General features: G+C 62.8%; 1 protein-coding gene across 1 annotated transcript in view; it reads right to left on the minus strand.

The window, feature by feature from the left end:
* The window catches only part of PTPRN2 (protein tyrosine phosphatase receptor type N2), a 428035-nt gene that overhangs the window by 170177 nt on the left and 237789 nt on the right, over window positions 1-20069 (minus strand). The window contains exon 14 of the mRNA XM_054726069.1: window positions 16942-17006. Coding sequence (XP_054582044.1) covers window positions 16942-17006 — 65 coding nt within the window. The remainder of the gene's footprint in view (window positions 1-16941; window positions 17007-20069) is intronic.

The following is a 20069-nucleotide window of genomic DNA, read 5'->3' on the forward strand; positions in this document are numbered from 1 at the left end:
GGGGTCCATCAGGGGCTCTGACTGGGGTCCATCAGGGGGTCTGGGTGAGGGTCCATCAGGGGGTCTGACTGGGGTCCATCAGGGGATCTGGGTGAGGGTCCATCAGGGGATCTGACTGGGGTCCATCAGGGGGTCTGACTGGGGTCCATCAGGGGGTCTGACTGGGGTCCATCAGGGGATCTGGGTGAGGGTCCATCAGGGGCTCTGTCTGGGGTCCATCAGGGGGTCTGACTGGGGTCCATCAGGGGGTCTGACTGGGGTCCATCAGGGGCTCTGACTGGGGTCCATCAGGGGGTCTGGGTGAGGGTCCATCAGGGGCTCTGACTGGGGTCCATCAGGGGGTCTGGGTGAGGGTCCATCAGGGGCTCTGACTGGGGTCCATCAGGGGGTCTGGGTGAGGGTCCATCAGGGGCTCTGACTGGGGTCCATAAGTGGCTCTGACTGGGGTCCATCAGGGGATCTGGGTGAGGGTCCATCAGGGGGTCTGGGTGAGGGTCCATCAGGGGCTCTGACTGGGGTCCATCAGGGGATCTGACTGGGGTCCATCAGGGGATCTGGGTGAGGGTCCATCAGGGGATCTGGGTGAGGGTCCATCAGGGGATCTGACTGGGGTCCATCAGGGGGTCTGACTGGGGTCCATCAGGGGGTCTGACTGGGGTCCATCAGGGGATCTGGGTGAGGGTCCATCAGGGGCTCTGACTGGGGTCCATCAGGGGGTCTGGGTGAGGGTCCATCAGGGGATCTGACTGGGGTCCATCAGGGGATCTGGGTGAGGGTCCATCAGGGGATCTGACTGGGGTTCATCAGGGGGTCTGACTGGGGTCCATCAGGGGGTCTGACTGGGGTCCATCAGGGGATCTGGGTGAGGGTCCATCAGGGGCTCTGTCTGGGGTCCATCAGGGGGTCTGACTGGGGTCCATCAGGGGGTCAGACTGGGGTCCATCAGGGGCTCTGACTGGGGTCCATCAGGGGGTCTGGGTGAGGGTCCATCAGGGGCTCTGACTGGGGTCCATCAGGGGGTCTGGGTGAGGGTCCATCAGGGGCTCTGACTGGGGTCCATCAGGGGGTCTGGGTGAGGGTCCATCAGGGGCTCTGACTGGGGTCCATAAGTGGCTCTGACTGGGGTCCATCAGGGGATCTGGGTGAGGGTCCATCAGGGGGTCTGGGTGAGGGTCCATCAGGGGCTCTGACTGGGGTCCATCAGGGGATCTGACTGGGGTCCATCAGGGGATCTGGGTGAGGGTCCATCAGGGGATCTGGGTGAGGGTCCATCAGGGGATCTGACTGGGGTCCATCAGGGGGTCTGACTGGGGTCCATCAGGGGGTCTGACTGGGGTCCATCAGGGGATCTGGGTGAGGGTCCATCAGGGGCTCTGACTGGGGTCCATCAGGGGGTCAGACTGGGGTCCATCAAGGGGTCTGGGTGAGGGTCCATCAGGGGATCTGACTGGGGTCCATCAGGGGGTCTGACTGGGGTCCATCAGGGGGTCTGACTGGGGTCCATCAGGGGCTCTGACTGGGGTCCATCAGGGGGTCTGACTGGGGTCCATCAGGGGGTCTGGGTGAGGGTCCATCAGGGGGTCTGACTGGGGTCCATCAGGGGGTCTGACTGGGGGTCCATCAGGGGGTCTGACTGGGGTCCATCAGGGGATCTGGGTGAGGGTCCATCAGGGGCTCTGACTGGGGTCCATCAGGGGATCTGACTGGGGTCCATCAGGGGCTCTGACTGGGGTCCATCAGGGGCTCTGACTGGGGTCCATCAGGGGGTCTGACTGGGGTCCATCAGGGGGTCTGACTGGGGTCCATCAGGAGGTCTGACTGGGGTCCATCAAGGGGTCTGGGTGAGGGTCCATCAGGGGGTCTGACTGGGGTCCATCAGGGGGTCTGGGTGAGGGTCCATCAGGCGGTCTGACTGGGGTCCATCAAGGGGTCTGGGTGAGGTTCCATCAGGGGGTCTGACTGGGGTCCATCAAGGGGTCTGGGTGAGGGTCCATCAGGGGGTCTGACTGGGGTCCATCAGGGGGTCTGGGTGAGGGTCCATCAGGGGCTCTGACTGGGGTCCATCAGGGGGTCTGGGTGAGGGTCCATCAGGAGGTCTGACTGGGGTCCATCAGGGGGTCTGGGTGAGGGTCCATCAGGGGGTCAGACTGGGGTCCATCAGGGGGTCTGACGGGTCCATCAGGGGGTCTGGGTGAGGGTCCATCAGGGGGTCTGACTGGGGTCCATCAGGGGGTCTGGGTGAGGGTCCATCAGGAGGTCTGACTGGGGTCCATCAGGGGGTCTGGGTGCGGGTCCATCAGGCGGTCTGACTGGGGTCCATCAGGGGATCTGGGTGAGGGTCCATCAGGGGGTCAGACTGGGGTCCATCAGGGGATCTGGGTGAGGGCCCATCAGGGGGTCAGACTGGGGTCCATCAGGGGGTCTGACGGGTCCATCAGGGGGTCTGGGTGAGGGTCCATCAGGCGGTCTGACTGGGGTCCATCAGGGGGTCTGACTGGGGTCCATCAGGGGGTCTGGGTGAGGGTCCATCAGGGGGTCTGACTGGGTTCCATCAGGGGTCTGACTGGGGTCCATCAGGGGTCTGACTGGGGTCCATCAGGAGGTCTGGGTGAGGGTCCATCAGGGGGTCTGACTGGGGTCCATCAGGGGGTCTGGGTGGGGGTCCATCAGGGGGTCTGACGGGTCCATCAGGGGGTCTGGGTGAGGGTCCATCAGAGGGTCTGACTGGGGTCCATCAGGGGGTCTGGGTGAGGGTCCATCAGGGGGTCTGACTGGGGTCCATCAGGGGGTCTGGGTGAGGGTCCATCAGGGGGTCTGGGTGAGGGTCCATCAGGGGGTCTGACTGGGGTCCATCAGGGGGTCTGGGTGAGGGTCCATCAGGGGGTCTGACTGGGGTCCATCAGGGGGTCTGGGTGAGGGTCCATCAGGGGGTCTGACTGGGGTCCATCAGGGGGTCTGGGTGGGGGTCCATCAGGGGGTCTGACTGGGGTCCATCAGGGGTCTGACTGGGTCCATCAGGAGGTCTGGGTGGGGGTCTGTCGGGGTTCCAGCTGGGTCAGGCCAGCTTTGCTGAGCTAGTTCTCTGGCTGGCTCTGCTCAAGCTCCTCAACAAGGGTCACAATTTACGACCCTGATTTCTGAACAGGGGCTCCCACCACCACCCTCCCTGCTCCTGCCTGTGGGACTTTCATTCACCGCTCCCCTGGAGGAGACCCCGGAATGAGGTCTTTGTCTCTTTGTGTAGAAAATGCCAATCACACTGCATCTCCTCTGTGCTGAGGCCTCTCAGGTGCCACAGCCGCGCCAGCCCTGGAGACTACACCTGTCTCAGCACCAGGGAGACGGCGCTCGGGTCGTGGTGCAGGCCCCGGTCCTCCCGTCCCTCACTGCCCACTGCTCCCTGAGCGGCTGCCTGGGCCTCTCCCAGGAGGAGCTGTTCTGGGTCTCCACTGGGAGCAGGGCCACGGCGGGCGGGGAAACTTGGCAGAAACCCAGAAACGTGGGCATGTTAGCAAGTTCCCAGAAAAGACCACCCGGGAGGTCACAGGAAACCTCAGGCCCAGAGCCCGTTCCTCACTCCGCAGGGACGTTCCTGGAGCTCAGCAGCCCGGAGCTCGCCGTGGACACAGCGCAGCGTGAGATCCGATCCACGTTCCCGCCCTTCTCCCTGTGCGGCACGGAGCAGCCTCCCGGTGCCTCCCGGGCAGGCAGCTGGAAGACAGGCCCTGTCAGGGGTGATGGTTCATTCTGCGTCGCCCTGCCTGGGCCCACGTGGCTGCTGAGCGTTATTTCGAGGGTGTCTGTGGTGTTTCTGAAATCCACAGACGAGTGAGGAGGGTCACCCTCCCCACGGGGGTCTCACCCAACCTGTTGAGGGTCCGAGCAGAACAGAAAGGTGCGGAGGGCGCTCTCTGCTGATCTGGGACGTGCCCTTCTCCTTCTTGGCCATCGGGGCGTGGAGTGCTTGGTCTTCAGACTTGGGTTGGGGCCTGTTGGCTTCCTGGTTTCTCAGCCTTTGGGTTTGAACTTGAACTTGAACATGAAGCTGCACCACAGCTTTCCAGGCCTCCAGCCTGCAGAGGGCAGCCCGTGGGGCCCCGTGATCTCTGCTGTCTGCGTCCTCTGGGCTGTTTCTCTCGGGGGCCCTGGCGCAGTGTTGGGATGTTGACCCAGCACCTGAGGGCTGGTTCACAGGTTAGCTCCCTTTTTACCTGCACGTGCACTGGGACCCCTGGCCCCGGAGGGCAGCAGAGGCTGGGTCAAAGGGCAGGGGCAGTGCGGCACACAGAGCAATTCTCCCCAGGGCTTCCCGGGCAGAGGGACACTGTCAGGGCCCGGAGAGGACAGCGCGAGGGCCGCGCACCAGCCTGCCTGCAGGCCTGGCTCCTCCTGACAGGCTGGCCAGCTCCTCATCTGCCCCTGGTCTCTCAGCACTGCCCCCAACGCCGCGCTGAGGAAGGAAGTGTCTCGGGCCCAGTGTCAAATGGGAGGACTTGATGATGCAGAGATGGTGGGCAGGAGGGGCGTGGCCTCAGCGCCAGCCGCAGTGACACATGCGGAGCGTGAGCGCCACGGCAAGGGAGGAACGCCAGGTCCTCCCGTTTCTCTCGCCTCAGCCCCACCGTGCCGCAGAGGAGCCAGGAGCGGGTTTCTACCCAGAAAGCTTCGTCTTCAGAAAGCAAATATTTTCCAGGTGCTTTTCCAAAATAACCAGAACATCCCATAATGAGCGCTACCGTGTCGGGGGATAAAGTGATGGACAGCAAGGCCACACACTGCACACGCGCAGCGGGGTAAGCGTCCTGCTCTCAACATGGCAGCGAAGGAACGGAAATCCTGTCTCTGCGGGAGGCAGCGCTGTGCCGGCCGAGGCCACGCCGTGGGGCCGTGGCTGGTGTGCTGGCTACCGCGCTCGGCCTTGGCTGGACAGCGACAGGCAGGTCTTTCTGCTCTCGGAGAATGTGTGTGCTGCCAGAGGAGGTTCCACTCCCCTGGTGGCCTGCAGGCTAAGGGAGGCCCTGGGCCTGAGGGATTCCCCTGACCCGGAGCTTCCAGCCCCTGAGGACAGCACCTGGGTGCGCCTCCTGCACCCGCGTTTCCTAATGAGTGGCCGTGGAACTCAGTGTTTCAAACGCCTGCTGGTGTGAAGGGAAAGTACAGCCTTCAAGAAGCTAGCAGGAACATAAACACACAGGCACCCACGCACACATGGATGCACACTTGCACACACTTGCATGCATACACACGTACACACATGCACACACAGATATACAAACGTGCACACATATGGACACACACACATGGATGTGTACACATGAACAAACTTGCATGCATGAATGCAGATGTACAACACACATGCCCACGAACACATGTACACATATGCACACATACACGTGGATGTATGCATACACATGTACACATATATACACATACACAACGTGAATGCACATACAGAGACAGGAACATCTTGCCTTCACCATCTTTTCTTTCTAAAATCATACATATTTCATTAAGCTTCATGCAGAGTGTCTTCTGATTTATGGTAATTGTCAACAAAATGAAAAACACAGATGATTTTAACTCTGCAGGAGCTAGGAGTTAACTGGCATGAAATTATGTTGTTTTTTCATTTTAAAAAAGCAGGCCCCAAACGCTCCATCCCAGGAAATGCTGAGGACACCGAGTGAAGTGAGGGGTAACTTCCCACATCTGCGGAGCTGGTCACCTGGAGTGGCCAGGGCAACATCTGAGGGGACACCCGCCCATGACCTGAGGGCCCGTGAGACTAATTTCCATATCCAACCCAATTTAGATGAAACATCTTGGGTGGAAAGGAAAAAAAGCCGGCGCATCAATAGCCCCTTGATTAGATTTTCATCTCCCGAGCAGACAAATATGAATATTTATTACCAGGAAGGCCGGCTTTCCTCTTCCCATCGCTCTGATCTTGAATATTTTCCGCTGCTAATTTTTATGAAAATTTGGGCAACATACTATTTTCACATAAGCTGACAGTTCTTGAGATAATCCTGTTATTGTCTGGTTGGAAATTACGGCTTCCGCTTATTCATGTGTTAACGAGGGATTAAATACTGTTTTTCATCCCCATAATCTGAGATGGGCTGGAATTAAAAATTGCACATTGTGTGTTTGCGGGGCTCCGAGGGCCAGCACTGCCTGCATCGCTTAGAGGAGGCCTGTGAACCAGCAGCTCGACAGCCAGGCTCTTCCTACAAGGCGGACGCTTCTAAAATAACTTCCTCAGCCCACCGCCCCACCAAGATGAAAAGGTTCCATCACAAGGGAGCTGCAGAGAAACACACAGCCCTTCGCCAAAGCACCAAAATCGCAACACCATTTATGTTGTTTCAACGCAAGACTTTCTCTAGGGACCCCACGCTATAGGCCATCACCCCCATCGCCAGCGGGGCCGGCCCACCCCCTGCACAGCCACTCCAGGGAACCCGGCCAGCGGCTTTTCACCTGAACACGGTGTGTAATTTGACTTTATTGCAGGTCAAACCACGGATTTGATTTGTTTTGGACAAAAGGGTCCTGTTATGCTTCTAAAACTACACACTAAGTTTTCTGTGTTTGTTTTTTATCTCCCTGAATGGCCTGGTAGAGTTTTTCACTCTCCCGTTACTTGTCTGACAGAGGGTATTTCTGAGAAGGTCGCTGTCCACACACGGTCTCCTGGAGCCGATGGATAAAGGGGCCTTAGCAGAGACACTGACAGGGGGTCTCACAAGGTCGGTGCCTTGGGCTGACTGTGTCCCCCCCAAATCCGTATGTTGCAGTGCAAGCTGCCAGGACCTCAAAATGCAACTGTCTTTGGAGATGGGGCCTGTTAAAAATATTTATTTGTTTGTTTGTTTATTTATTTAATCCTCACCTGAGAATATGTTTCCCAATGCTTTTTAAAGGGAGTGGAAGGGAGAGAGGGAGGACATCGATGTGAGAGAGACAAAGCGATTGGTTGCCTCCATATGCACCTCAAACTGGGGCTGGGGATCAAACCTGCAACCCATTGGTGTGCAGCCACCACCCTAACCACTGAGCAGCACTGGCCAGGGCTGAGCTGCGGGCCTTTGCAGTGGTGATTAGTCAGATGAGGTTGCCAGGTGGGCCCTGATCCAATGCGACAGGACACACGGAGGGACGGCCGTGTGCGCACCAGGCAGAGGGCGGCCGTCTGAGGCCCAGGAGAGAGGCCTGGGGAGGAATGAGCCCCCACCGGACGCCAGCCTCCAGGCTGCGCGGGCACGTCCGCTGCGAGCCCCGCCTGCTGCCCGCCGAGGCGTCTCAGGAAGCAGATAACTCAGTGGCCGTGGTTCCCACAGATCCCATGTAATGAATGAATCCGTCCCAGACCCTCACACGGTTCCCTTTCACCCTCCTGTGCCCGGTCCATGTCTAATGCACGGTTTCATCTGTAAACCAACACTTTAAAAGCAAAAAGGACATGACGTGCAAATGAACATTTAACAAAGGAAAGGAAATGTACAGTAAAGAGAAAAATATACGTACACACTAGAACTTCCCTTTAATGCTGAGAGCTCCTGATGACTGAGTATGGCGCGGAGGGACTGGGGGCAGGGGGACGGAGGGACAGGAGGTGGGTTGCGGGGGATGGGAGGGCAGGGGTGGGGGCAGCAAGGATGGGGGGACGGGGACGGGAGCACGGGGGATGTTATATCGGGAAGGGAGTCCCTTCCACAAAAGCATCACGTAGCGTCCGTCTGGGGTTTTCTCTCAGCTGTCTGTGCCCCACCACACCTGCCTCAGGCTCTGGGCCCAGCTCTCTGGAAACCCACAGGGAGGCGGCGGGCCTACGTGAAACGCTGCGCTGATGGCGAACAAGTGACTCGCACGGTTTGCTCTTCTCTGTCAGGCGCTGCTCTCAGCGCACAGCCACCGCCCTTCCCGCGCTGTTAACGCGATGTTAACCGACGCACTCGCACGCTCCCTCCTGTGCTCGTCGCCTGCGAGGGGAGCGACGGACCACACAGAGCAGCGTGACGGGGATCTGGTTGAGAACCGGCGCTTCATTCGACAACCAAGGCACCTTCCCGGGAACGACTCAGAGAATTGCTTCCAGGGGAGACGCAGGAACCAAGGTTGGACTTCACACGCCGGTCACCCCACGCCGGTCACCCCACGCCGGTCACCCCACGCCGGTCACCCCACAGCGGTCACCCCACGCCGGTCACCCCACAACGGTCACCCCACGCCGGTCACCCCACGCCGGTCACCCCACGCCGGTCACCCCACAACGGTCACCCCACGCCGGTCACCCCACGCCGGTCACCCCACACCGGTCACCCCACGCCGGTCACCCCACAGCGGTCACCCCACGCCGGTCACCCCACGCCGGTCACCCCACGCCGGTCCTTTCCTGTGAGCGGGCTGTGCCTCCGTGTGACCCAGGAGAGAATCTGACATTTCGGCGCAGCATTAATCCTAGGTGCTTGCGAAAGGAAGAGAGTTATTTCTTTAAAGTAGTCCTTTTGCTTTCTGCTCTCACAGCCCGGTGCTGACCTGCAATAGGCTTGTCCCCCAGAAGCCTCACCAGCCTGGAACGGAGCCTCGTCTCAGACGCAGGAGGCGCAGCTTCATGTTTGCCAGCTGAGCGCAGGGGCCGGACCCCAGCAGCTAGCGCCCCCCCGCCCCCGCCCGCCAGCAGGTGCCGCTGCCACAGGCCAAGGGGCTCCCCGTGCAGGCAGCTCGGGGTCCCCGATCTGCGGTGACAAAGTGTGCTCTGCAAACGGGAAGTGCGGTCGGACCTGGAGGACAGACCCAGGGAGGGCTTGTCCGCCTCTGGCCTCTGGGGCGGGGAGGTCCTGTACATGGGCTGGCCCTGCCTAGTTCCCCGCCCCCCGGCCCCGGCTGCACCCGCCACCTGGAGCCAGTCCACTCCAGTGACAGAGCCTCCGTGAGGCAGAGCTCAGGGTCTCTCTCTCTCCAAAGCCTGCGTGGGGCAGTTTGGGGACAAGAGTGGCCCGAGCTGGACGCCTGCAGGCGGCTGACGCTGCTTCGTCACGAGGCCTCTCTGTGTGTCGTGGTGCGACTGCGTCTGCCTCACGGGAACCCGGCCGGCCCTGGCGTTGCAGAAGCCGTGGGCGCGGCACATGCCCTCCTTCTCTTCCCTCCCAGCAAGGCCAAGGCTGAGGGTTGAAGCCGGAAGAGGACGTCCGAACGCCCACCCGGCCGCAGCCCGCCGGCTCTGCGGGGCAGCGGGAACCAGTTCACTGTGTCAGGACGTCCCTCCGGTCCTCAGGGGCACCAGCCGGTCCCAGGCCGGCGCAGCCCGTATCTGCGTATTTCTGTAAAATACAGGTGAAGATGCGAGAAAGGGCCAGGGCGGGTGGGATGCAGACATCACATTTCATTTTACGTGACTATTTACTCTGATGCTGAATAAAATGGAACTTGTCGCTATAGCAACTGCTGCATCCCACAGAGCCTCCTGCCTGCCAGTCACAGGGAAGCACTGCACAGGCCTCATCGCGCGGCGCTGTCAGCACTGTCTCCCAATGAAGTCATGTTCGCGGGGTGGCGAAGCAGCTCGTTACAGCCAACGTGTTTTGTGTGATTTCCTTCACTTTTGAGGAACAGGAAACAGAGTGACACCCCTCCAGCAAAGGTCAGAAGTGACCCGAGGGCTGAGCCCCAGGGTCTCAGCGACCTTGGCCTGCCTTCCCCACGGGAGGCGTCAGTGTGAGCATAGAACCTTCTAAGGTGGCGGCTGTAAATATTTTAAAGCAGCTCCATGCAGATTATTTGCCTCTTAAAGCACAAGGAACCAGCTTCCCTTAGGTGCACATTGTGTGTTTAGGAGAAACAGGTTCAGTTTTGTCCGTCAAGAAATGCAGGGTGGAGTACAATAAAGGTGACTGCGCAATGAACAGGGAGGGGAAGCGGGTCTGTCCGGACCGCGGAGCCCACAGCGCGGAGCCCACGGCATGGAGCCCACGGCATGGAGCCCACGGCATGGAGCCCACAGTGCGAAGCCCACGATGCGAAGCCCACGGCATGGAGCCCACGGCATGGAGCCCACGGCATGGAGCCCACGGCATGGAGCCCACAGTGCGAAGCCCACAGCACAGAGCTCACGGCACGGAGGGAGGGGCTAGGACAGAGCAGCCGGCTCCTCTGTCTCGGGTGCTGGCTGAGGCCCCCAGGTCCCTAGATGGGCCCTGAACTGGGGGCCATTGGGGTGCATCCAGTGCGCCTGTTTCTGGGAAGCGGCCCCACGGTCTCCTGGGCATCGGAGGAGCGGTGCCTGCTGGCGTCCTGGCTGCGCGTGGGAGGGTCCTGGGTGTGACCGGGAGGTGCCCACCCCGCAGCTCCTTTTCTACGGGTGCCCCAGGCGCTTGTGGACACATTCCATGGCGTCACCTCGACTGTCGTTCCATCTCCCTCCCGCTGCCGGCCCAGAGCCGCCCTCCGCCCGCTGTCCGCGCTCCGTCCACACCCAGCTCCTCCTCCTCAGCTCCCGATGGGCCTGCGGGTCTAAGGGCCAGGGATGCTTTGGTCACTTACGTCTGCCCGGGCCCAGCTCGGTGCCCTCCAGGCCTTAAGTCGGTGACGGCTGAGGTGACTGCAGACGTTCTTCAGGGGCAGGGCGGCTCAGGGGAGCGAGGAGCTGGCGCCGCCCACCGGGCCTGGGGCTCCCGCACAAGGCGGGGTTCCTCTCACATCCTCAATGAGCATGTGCTGACTGACTTCGGTTGCACGGTTTTTATTAAAAGTGGTGTTAAAGATAACATGGCCGAGTGCACACATCGGCCCCGGCACAGTGGTTCTGCTGGGGTCGCCCCAGGCCATGGGCACGAGCCCTGGGCGCTGCGGGCAGTGCTCACACCTCCTGAGAGTCTATGAGGATTTAAAAATAAAAAGTTAAAAATATGCTCAAGAAAATGTTGGAAAAGAGAGAACTTGCTTTGGCCTCAACCCCCCGCCCCCAGGACCAGCCTCAGGTCTGAGGTGGCTGAGCCTCATCTCTGTGGACAGTTTCTGCGGCTGCCTTTGCCTCTATGGTTCTCAGACATCTTTCTTTATAGTTTACTTTTTTATTGATTTTAGAGAGGGGGAGGGAGAGAGAGAAACATCAATGTGGGAGAGAAACATGGACTGGTGGCCTCCTGCACACACCCGACAGGGGCCTGAACCTGCAGCCTGGAATGTGCCCTGGCCAGGCCTCATCTGACTTAACAGAACCATTCATTCCGTTTTTCTGACAAATACAACGTGGTTAGTTACCTTACTGCGCTTTTACACTTGGGTCTGTTTGGGCTTTTCGCAAAGCTGAGTTTTTCCCATTCTCTTGCCTGGTGAACCCCAGATAAACTTCTGGGAGTGTGACTCCTGAGCTGACGGCGAGATGTGTTCTTAGAGCTGTGGAGGCCGCGCCATGCCGCTGGCTAACGTGGATCTTCATTAAGGAATCCCAACTGTCACCAGGGAGCCCCGGGGCTCGGGCAGGCCGCCAGCCACCAGCACCGTCTGCGCCAGGCTTCCTGTCCCAGCCAACTTCATGGGGAGCCCCCGTCCCACTGTCCCCCTGGCCTCCGGCACCTGCAGGCCCGGCCGACAGCGTTGCTTCGCCTGCAGTTTCTACTCAGCAGGACGCAGGGGGCCCCGTCCGAGACGCACAGACGGCCGACGAGCCCTCCTGCCTGTTCCTCTGGGCCCTTCGCCTGCTGTTCCTTCTCCGCGGACAAAGCCCCGGAGTCGGGCCACCTCCTGGTCCAACCGGACCTTCTGGGTCTCGGGAGTCGGGCTGCACACGCGCCTCCGCCCGCGTCCCAGGGACCGGGCGCCCGGTCAGGTGGGCCACCCCCGCCCGCACGCCCTGCGCACCAACCGGGCCCACGCCTGTGTTAAACCCATTTCCTCTCAGCAAAGTGCTAAACAACGGGTTCCAGTTTAGACAGCAGCTACTGAAACCCCCGGCATCTTCCAACGGACAGGAGAGGACCCCGTGGACCCGGGCGGAAGCGAGCTGTGCACAGGCATCCACTAGGGATCCGCACCCGCCCATCGTTTCCACGGTGACCGTGGCACGGAGCCACACTGCCCACCGCCACACACATCACATGACAAATTCACACAGGCCTGAGGGTAGCGTGTGAGCACAGATCAGACATTTTAGGAACTTGGGGATCAACAGGTTCTCAGCCACTGAATCTTTAACAAGATTTCCCGGGGGCCCCAGAAGCACAGACCAGGCAAGCCGAGCATTGGGGGGCGTGCATGGCAGTGGGGTTCATGATACCAGAGAGAGGAGGCTGCCTTGTCTCCCACCCTGCGACCAGCCGGACCTGTCACCCCCAAGGCCGCCTGCTCCCCAGACCCGGCACAAACATTCGGCACAGCTGTGACCTCTCGAAGCTCCCGCCACACAGGCCTGCCAGCAAACGCGCCCCTTTCTCCTCACCTTCCAGACCCGCAGGGACCCCAGGGGCTCAGGACAGCGTCCCTTCCTCCCGGGCAGACAGGGAGGGGCCAGGCCAGTGCTGCTGCGTCCGCCACTCCCCTCAGCCCTCCTACAAACGGTGGGGGGCAGCCTCGGGGGGGGGGGGCAGTCGCCACACTGAGACCTTAGAAAGTGACCCCTCATTCGGACGCACTGGGGAAGCTGGGCTCCCGGGCCTGTTTCCTTTGCAGTGGTGAGAGCTCCTCGGTGATCTCACGTTTCCTTTGGAAGACAGGGGGACGGTGTGCACCGGGGAAAAGCGCAGGCGCTCAAGATGTCAGAAACGAGGGCTGGAAACACGTCAGAGCGCCACGCTCTGTTAGGCGCGTGGGCCAGGCTGTGGCCTGCTCTTCGCCTTTCAGTCTTGTTTGGAGATGTTTCCGTTCGGCGTAAGAGGCTCAGATTCGGCTCTGTGCACCTGGGAGCCGGGAGCCGCGGGACAGCAGCTGACGGGCTCAGGCCAGGCGCTGAGGTCAGCAGAGATGCTCACACCGAGCGCCTCTCAGAAGAGTCAGAGCTCACACGGCCAAGATCGGGGAGGCGACGACGTCAGAGGAGGCGATGTCGTTAGCTTTAAACGGTCTCTCAGCACCTCCTGCTCCCGTTTTCACTATCCAGCATGCACCCCAAAGATCCAGCACCCCTTCCCTCTGCGGGGGCTTCAGGGCCGGAGGGTCCCCAGACAAAGGCCAAGCCAGGCGGGTCCCGGCTGCAGAGCCGTCGGGAGTGGTCTCGTGTGACCCACACGCCTTCTGGAGTGGGGCCTGCCCCGGGGGAGGCACAGGGCGAGGGGCTCTGGTCTCCGAGGACTTGGGGGACCAAGAACCACCTCGCAGCTGCTGAGGACGTGGGGTTCAGGGAGCCTGAAGGTGGGTGGGCACAGCCAGGGGTCAGTCAGCAGGTGATGTGAAGGGGCTGCCATGCTCAGCTCCCAGGGGCGGCGAGGCCAGGCCTCTGGTCACATAGGGACCGAGGAGCAGAGCTCAGACAGGGATGGAAGCTCGGGGCAGGGTGGCTCTGCTCCTGCCGGGCCCTACCTGGGGCCACACCCCACAGCAAGCCACCCCCCACCGGCCGAGGAGGGAGGACGTCAGGAGGGGCAGAGGGCTGTTCCCTCAGGAGTTAAATCGTCATTGTCACAAAGGGTCTGCGTGCAGTTCAAGTGCCCCCGCGTCGGGTGAATCCGTTCTGGGACAACATGCCTCCAACCGCATTCCCTGTCTGAGACGGGCACCCAGGCAGACGGCTGTGGTGGGCAGAGCGAACGCACAAACCTGGGGTCATCCCACGTTGCTGACACGGAAAGCAGGCCTGGGCGAGGCCCCGGGAGCCAGGGCGGGGAGGAGGGGAGGGCCGTGCCGGAGTGCAGGGGCATAGGGGTCACACAGGGAGGGGTGGCGGAGTCCGAGGGGGCGCCCTCAGCACAGCCAGGGTTCAGGAAGGGGGCTGGCGGGGAAAGCTGCCGAGAGGACAGAGCGCCCACGGTCCCGGTGACAACGAGGTCACGGATCTTGCCGACGGCAGAGGCTTCGGAGCCTGGAGACGGGTCCTGAGGGGACGGGAGATGCAGACGCCGCTGAGGAGTACTGCCTTCACGAAGGGACAGGACTGCTGGGGGCCGGGGCAGTCTGGGGGGCAGGGAGTTTCTCTGTCACAAGATGGGAGCCCAGGGCGCATCTGCACGCTCAGGAGCAAATGGAACCGGCGCGTAGAGGGCGCAGGAGAGAGAGTGTGACCGAATGCGGCGGACCGGGCGGTGCAGACTCATCCTCTGGGGGAGAAGGAGGTGAGGGGGCTGGAACCCTGGGCGCTGCCCGCCTCCCCTGAGAGTGGGGACCGGCCTCCAGCCACCACGGCCGGGGCAGAGGGCGGCAGAACCAGGCCTGTGCCGTCTGCGGGTCCGGGCCCAGGGTCTCTTGCCTGAATGGGGCAGAGACGGCCCATCACCACAGAAATGGGTCCGTGGAGACATTAGGTCCCAGGGGTTCAAGGGAAACGATTCAGAAACTCCTGGAGAGACCGCCCTGCCGGAGAGCCAACGCCCGCGGCAGGTGAGCGCACAGGCCCCACCGACGACAGGGCCATGGCCTCCTGAGGCGCGCCCAGCAGGTTCAAAGGACGGAGCAGACAGAGGCGTGTCCCAACCATCACGTCCAGCACAGACAAAGGTCTGGAGACGAGCATACACACCGTTCTCCGGAGTGAACGTACAGTAACGACAGGCAACGCCTGTGCTTCATCGCAGATCAGACGCAGGGGAGAGGACCTGCGCGGTGTGGCCAGAGGTGAGAGGTGAGAGGTGAGAGGTGAGGGGATGGTGGGGAGCCTGAGGAGCAGGGTGGGTAAGAGGGTCCACGGGGGCTCCTGGGAGGGTGACCACGGCGACGGGGCCAAGAGTGAGGATGTGGAGAGGCTGCTGGTCAGGCATTTGACATCAGCTCTCTCGGGGATCGCCGCCTCAGCCAGGGGGTGCTGTGACGCCCCTCGGATGACAGAGGAAACCGAGAGTCGGGGGAAGCGTGTCTCTGGGAGGGAGGCCGTGCTCAGAGAGAGCGGAAGACAACCTCGCCGAACAGGAGGGGTCTAACCGCGGAGCTGCCCGGCCCATGCAGGATCGGTGACCCAGGTCCCCTGACGTGGGGGCGGGGCTTTGGGGACAGGAGTGGGAGCAGCAGGGACCCCCGTGAGGCTGGGGAGGGTGAGGAGACAAGGCTACCACTTCCTGACCCTGGTGCCTCACCCGGGGTGGGGGCGGCAGCTTCTCCCAAGCCAGCCCAGCGCCAGGCCTGCCCTGCGGCCCCGCTGTCACCGTGCCAACTCCGCCGTCACCGTGCCAACTCCGCCGTCACCGCACCAACCCCGCTGTCACCGTACCAACCCCGCCGTCACCGTACCAACTCCGCCGTCACCGCACCAACCCCGCTGTCACCGTGCCAACCCCGCCATCACCGTACCAACCCCGCTGTCACCGTACCAACTCCGCTGTCACCGTACCAACCCCGCTGTCACCGTGCCAACTCCGCTGTCACCGTACCAACCCCGCTGTCACCGTACCAACTCCGCTGTCACCGTACCAACTCCGCTGTCACCGTACCAACTCCGCTGTCACCCAACTCCGCTGTCACCGTACCAACTCCGCTGTCACCGTACCAACTCCGCTGTCACCGAACCAACTCCGCTGTCACCGTACCCACTCTGCTGTCACCGTACCAGCGTGGGGCCTGTGCCAGGAAGCAGCGAGCCTGGGTACCTGTGGAAGCCGTGCTGGCCAGAGCGAGTGGTCAGCACTGACTCCATCGTCACGCCCTCCCTCGAGCCCCTGAGAAGCAGGAGAGTCCTTTCCAGTCAGAGGAACCCCCCTGTCCCCCGGTTCAGGCCTCCGGCGGAGCCCGCCTCCCAGCCACAGACCCTTCCCGCCGCCGCCCGGCCAGACGCTCCGGGCAGGGCGAGGCTCCCGGCCGCAGCTCTCTCCTGACGCCGGTGGCTTCCCCCCACCCTGGACACCAGGAGCCTGGCGCTGCGGAAACTGCCCTCCGGCGGGCACAGGCGGTCTTGGGGCCCCAGCTCTCCCCCCTCCTCTGACAGGTTCTCAGCCCGTGTGCGCCCTGCGCTGTCACAGGAGCACGAGCCGCCGGCCTGCACGCCTGCTCCCCGTCAGCGCGGGGCCGCTGGGCGTGAAAACGGCCCGTCAGACCGTGTGGGAGCAGGGCTCGCGGCTGCGGGGACATTTCCCCCAAGAAGGCGGCGGGTCCCGGCCATCAGCAAGGAGCCCTCGTGGCCGCCGCCTGATGGTCCAGCGTCCGAGAAGGCCAGGCCGTGAAACCTAGTTTCTACGGCGACAGCAAAGGCGGTTTGGTCCACGCGGACTCGGAGCGGCAGCCCCCCTCCTAGCGGTTCCTCCAGCTGCCAGGGGACCAGGACGCCCCGCGGGCCTCGGGAGGCGAGAGCCGGCAGCTGCACTTGCTGACCGCGTGTCAGGTCAAGTCCTCCGTCCAGAACCAACGGAGCCACGCCCGGCCCCGAGGCTGCGGCCTGCACCCATCGTGGGAGCATCCGTGCCACAGCGCCTCGCCTCCAACACGCCCTGAAGTAACAGACACCAGGACTCCCACCGAGTCCCCGAGGGCGGGGACCCCCGGCCGCTCCCGTGCACACAGTTAACCATCAGCGGAACGAGGAAGTACGTTGTTCTGGCCGTTTCCCTGTTTTTCTTACTATGACTGCTTTTCCTCAAAGGCCACCAAAAACAGTCACATTATGCGGCACCGGCACCGGCACCGGCACCGGCATCTCAACCATCAGACGGCTACCCGGCTCACACCATGACCCAGCACCGGCTCACACCAGTCAGCCGCCCCAGCCACACGACGTCACTGGAGCCCACACTGGCAGCGACGCAGGCCTCCACGCGGACAGCACGCCGCGCACCGACGCGTCTCCGGGCAGCCGCAGCCACTCACCGGCCCCACTCCGGCCCGAAGAATCCTCAGTCCCGACGACCGCTCCAGTTGGTCCTTGTTGCTGACTGTTGGGAGGAAGAAGCACAGGGTTAGCTCGGGGCCTGTCCTCCGCTGGACACGGCGGTGCTCTCCCTGCGCCACGCCCGGTCCCAGCGCCACGCTGGGCACGAGCCGCAAGAGGGAGACCTGAGGGCCGGCGTCCCCCGCTCCCCGCTCCAAGCAGGGGTGCCGTCCCAGGAGACCCACGGACCTGCTGGGAGAAACAACGTGGACGTGGCTGCCAAGAGCGAGGTCTTGTTTTAGATCAAAATGACAGGGTTCATGATGTGCTCACTGGAACAGGCCGATGGCCGGCCTCCTGGGAGCGGGGGCGGGTGCACTTCACTCCTCTCCATAATTCAGCTTCGGCAGAGCCTCCCTAGTTGGCCTCTGACGCAGCACGAGGAGGGCTTTCCGAGAACGAGGCCCCACATCAGCAAGAGGATGGTGAGTGCTGCAGCAGTGAGTCCGGGCCCAGAAACCAGGCGCCCCAGCCCACACCGCAGACCCAGCACCCAGTTCACACCGCAGACCCAGCACCCGGCTCACACCTCAGACCCAGCACCCAGTTCACACCGCAGACCCAGCACCCGGCCCACACCTCAGACCCAGCACCCGGCCCACACCTCAGACCCAGCACCCGGCCCACACCTCAGACCCAGCACCCGGCCCACACCTCAGACCCAGCACCCAGTTCACACGACAGACCCAGCACCCGGCCCACACCTCAGACCCAGCACCCGGCCCACACCTCAGACCCAGCACCCAGTTCACCCAGCACCCGGCCCACACCTCAGACCCAGTGCCCGGTTCACACCTCGGACCCAGCACCCGGCTCACACCTCAGACCCAGCACCCGGCTCACACCTCAGACCCAGCACCCGGCCCACACCTCAGACCCAGCACCCGGCCCACACCTCAGACCCAGCACCCAGTTCACACCTCAGACCCAGCACCCAGTTCACACCTCAGACCCAGCACCCAGTTCACACCTCAGACCCAGCGCCCAGTTCACACCTCAGACCCAGCACCCGGCTCACACCGCAGACCCAGCACCCAGCTCACACCTCAGACCCAGCACCCAGTTCACACCTCAGACCCAGCACCCGGCCCACACCTCAGACCCAGCACCCGGCTCACACCTCAGACCCAGCGCCCGGTTCACACCTCAGACCCAGCACCCGGCTCACACCTCAGACCCAGCACCCGGTTCACACCTCGGACCCAGCACCCGGCTCACACCGCAGACCCAGCACCCAGTTCACACCTCAGACCCCGCACCCGGCCCACACCTCAGACCCAGCACCCAGTTCACACCTCAGAACCAGAACCCGGCCCACACCTCAGACCCAGCGCCCGGCTCACACCTCAGACCCTGCGCCCGGCCCACACCTCAGACCCAGCACCCAGTTCACACCTCAGACCCAGCACCCGGCTCACACCTCAGACCCCGCACCCGGCTCACACCTCAGACCCAGCACCCGGCTCACACCTCAGACCCAGCGCCCGGTTCACACCTCGGACCCAGCACCCGGCTCACACCGCAGACCCAGCACCCGGCTCACACCTCAGACCCCGCACCCGGCTCACACCTCAGACCCCGCACCCGGCTCACACCTCAGACCCAGCACCCGGCTCACACCTCAGACCCAGCGCCCGGTTCACACCTCGGACCCAGCACCCGGCTCACACCTCGGACCCAGCACCCGGCTCACACCTCAGACCCAGCACCCGGCTCACACCTCAGACCCAGCGCCCGGTTCACACCTCGGACCCAGCGCCCGGCTCACACCTCGGACCCAGCACCCGGCTCACACCTCAGACCCAGCACCCGGCTCACACCTCAGACCCAGCACCCAGTTCACACCTCAGACCCAGCGCCCAGTTCACACGACAGACCCAGCACCCGGCCCACACCTCAGACCCAGCACCCGGTTCACACCTCGGACCCAGCACCCGGCTCACACCTCAGACTCAGCACCCGGCCCACACCTCAGGCCCACCTGCCCCGCTCACACTGCAGACCAGTACCCCACTTTGTCAGGAGGAAGCTGTCACGACGCCTGTGACTGTGATTCTGTGGAAGGTGTTTGGGGTGAAGCCCCGCCACTTTGGAAAGGAAAACCAGAATTTGCGGCGGTTGTGGGATGGCGAGGACCCTCCTGTTGGGCGCAGCTGGGGGCGCAAGGACCTTCATGGCCAGACGAGCCCGCCATCACCTCCCCCCAACTTTGGGCCTCTCCATCGTCTTGGGAACAAATGAACATATTTTTCACATTTGGGTAATTACCCATCAGCCCCTCCAGTTATAGAACAGAACCCCAAAGCACCTGACACTGTGGTGGGGTGCCAGGCCCAAGTGGGGCCTGGAGTGGAGAGAGCTCCGCTCAACAGAGCCTGGCACCGGCCTCACCGTCTGCTGTGAGCGCAGCACGCTCACTGAACGGGAGCCGCGCACGCGCATAACCGCGGGCCGGGGCAGAGCAGTGGGTTTTGAAGGCTCTCCACCCATTGCTGCAGCGGCCGGTGTCTCGGGCTCAGGACCCGGCACCAGTGACGATCGGGGTCAGCAGCCATTCGGGACAATGCATGGGGGCAGGGCGCCAACCTGGTTGTGCTGCAGCAAAGCCTAATCCACGGAGCAGGCGTGACCATTGGCACTGCGGGCGCCGAGTGGGGTCTCCCTCCTGCACATCCCGGCCTCCTGCCTGCAGGGCCTCCAGGCCCGTCCCGTGTCCCCCACACACCTGCCTTGCCCGACCTCCCCGCGGCCCAGGCTGGTCTCCTGGCCCCAGGCCCCTGACGGAAGCAGCCGCCACCTTCTCAGCCCTGGGAAAACGTGGTCCGGGCCAGACCCCCATGCACCCGCCTGTTTCCCGCAGGAAAACCATGCGTTTGGGCGCCCACTCATGGGTGGTGTGAGGACTGCAGGTGCCGCACTCGCCAGGGCTGGCGTGGCAGGGTTCACCAGTGGTTTTATGGAACCTGCTCTGCGCCGGCCCGCCTGCTGCTTGGTGCTGTGACATGCCCACAAGCTCCGGATCACACACTCCGTCTGCATCCCGGCTGCACAGGCGCGGCCTCCCGCT

This window comes from Eptesicus fuscus, chromosome 14 (assembly GCF_027574615.1).
Source record: "Eptesicus fuscus isolate TK198812 chromosome 14, DD_ASM_mEF_20220401, whole genome shotgun sequence".
Taxonomy (NCBI): Eukaryota; Metazoa; Chordata; class Mammalia; order Chiroptera; family Vespertilionidae; genus Eptesicus; species Eptesicus fuscus.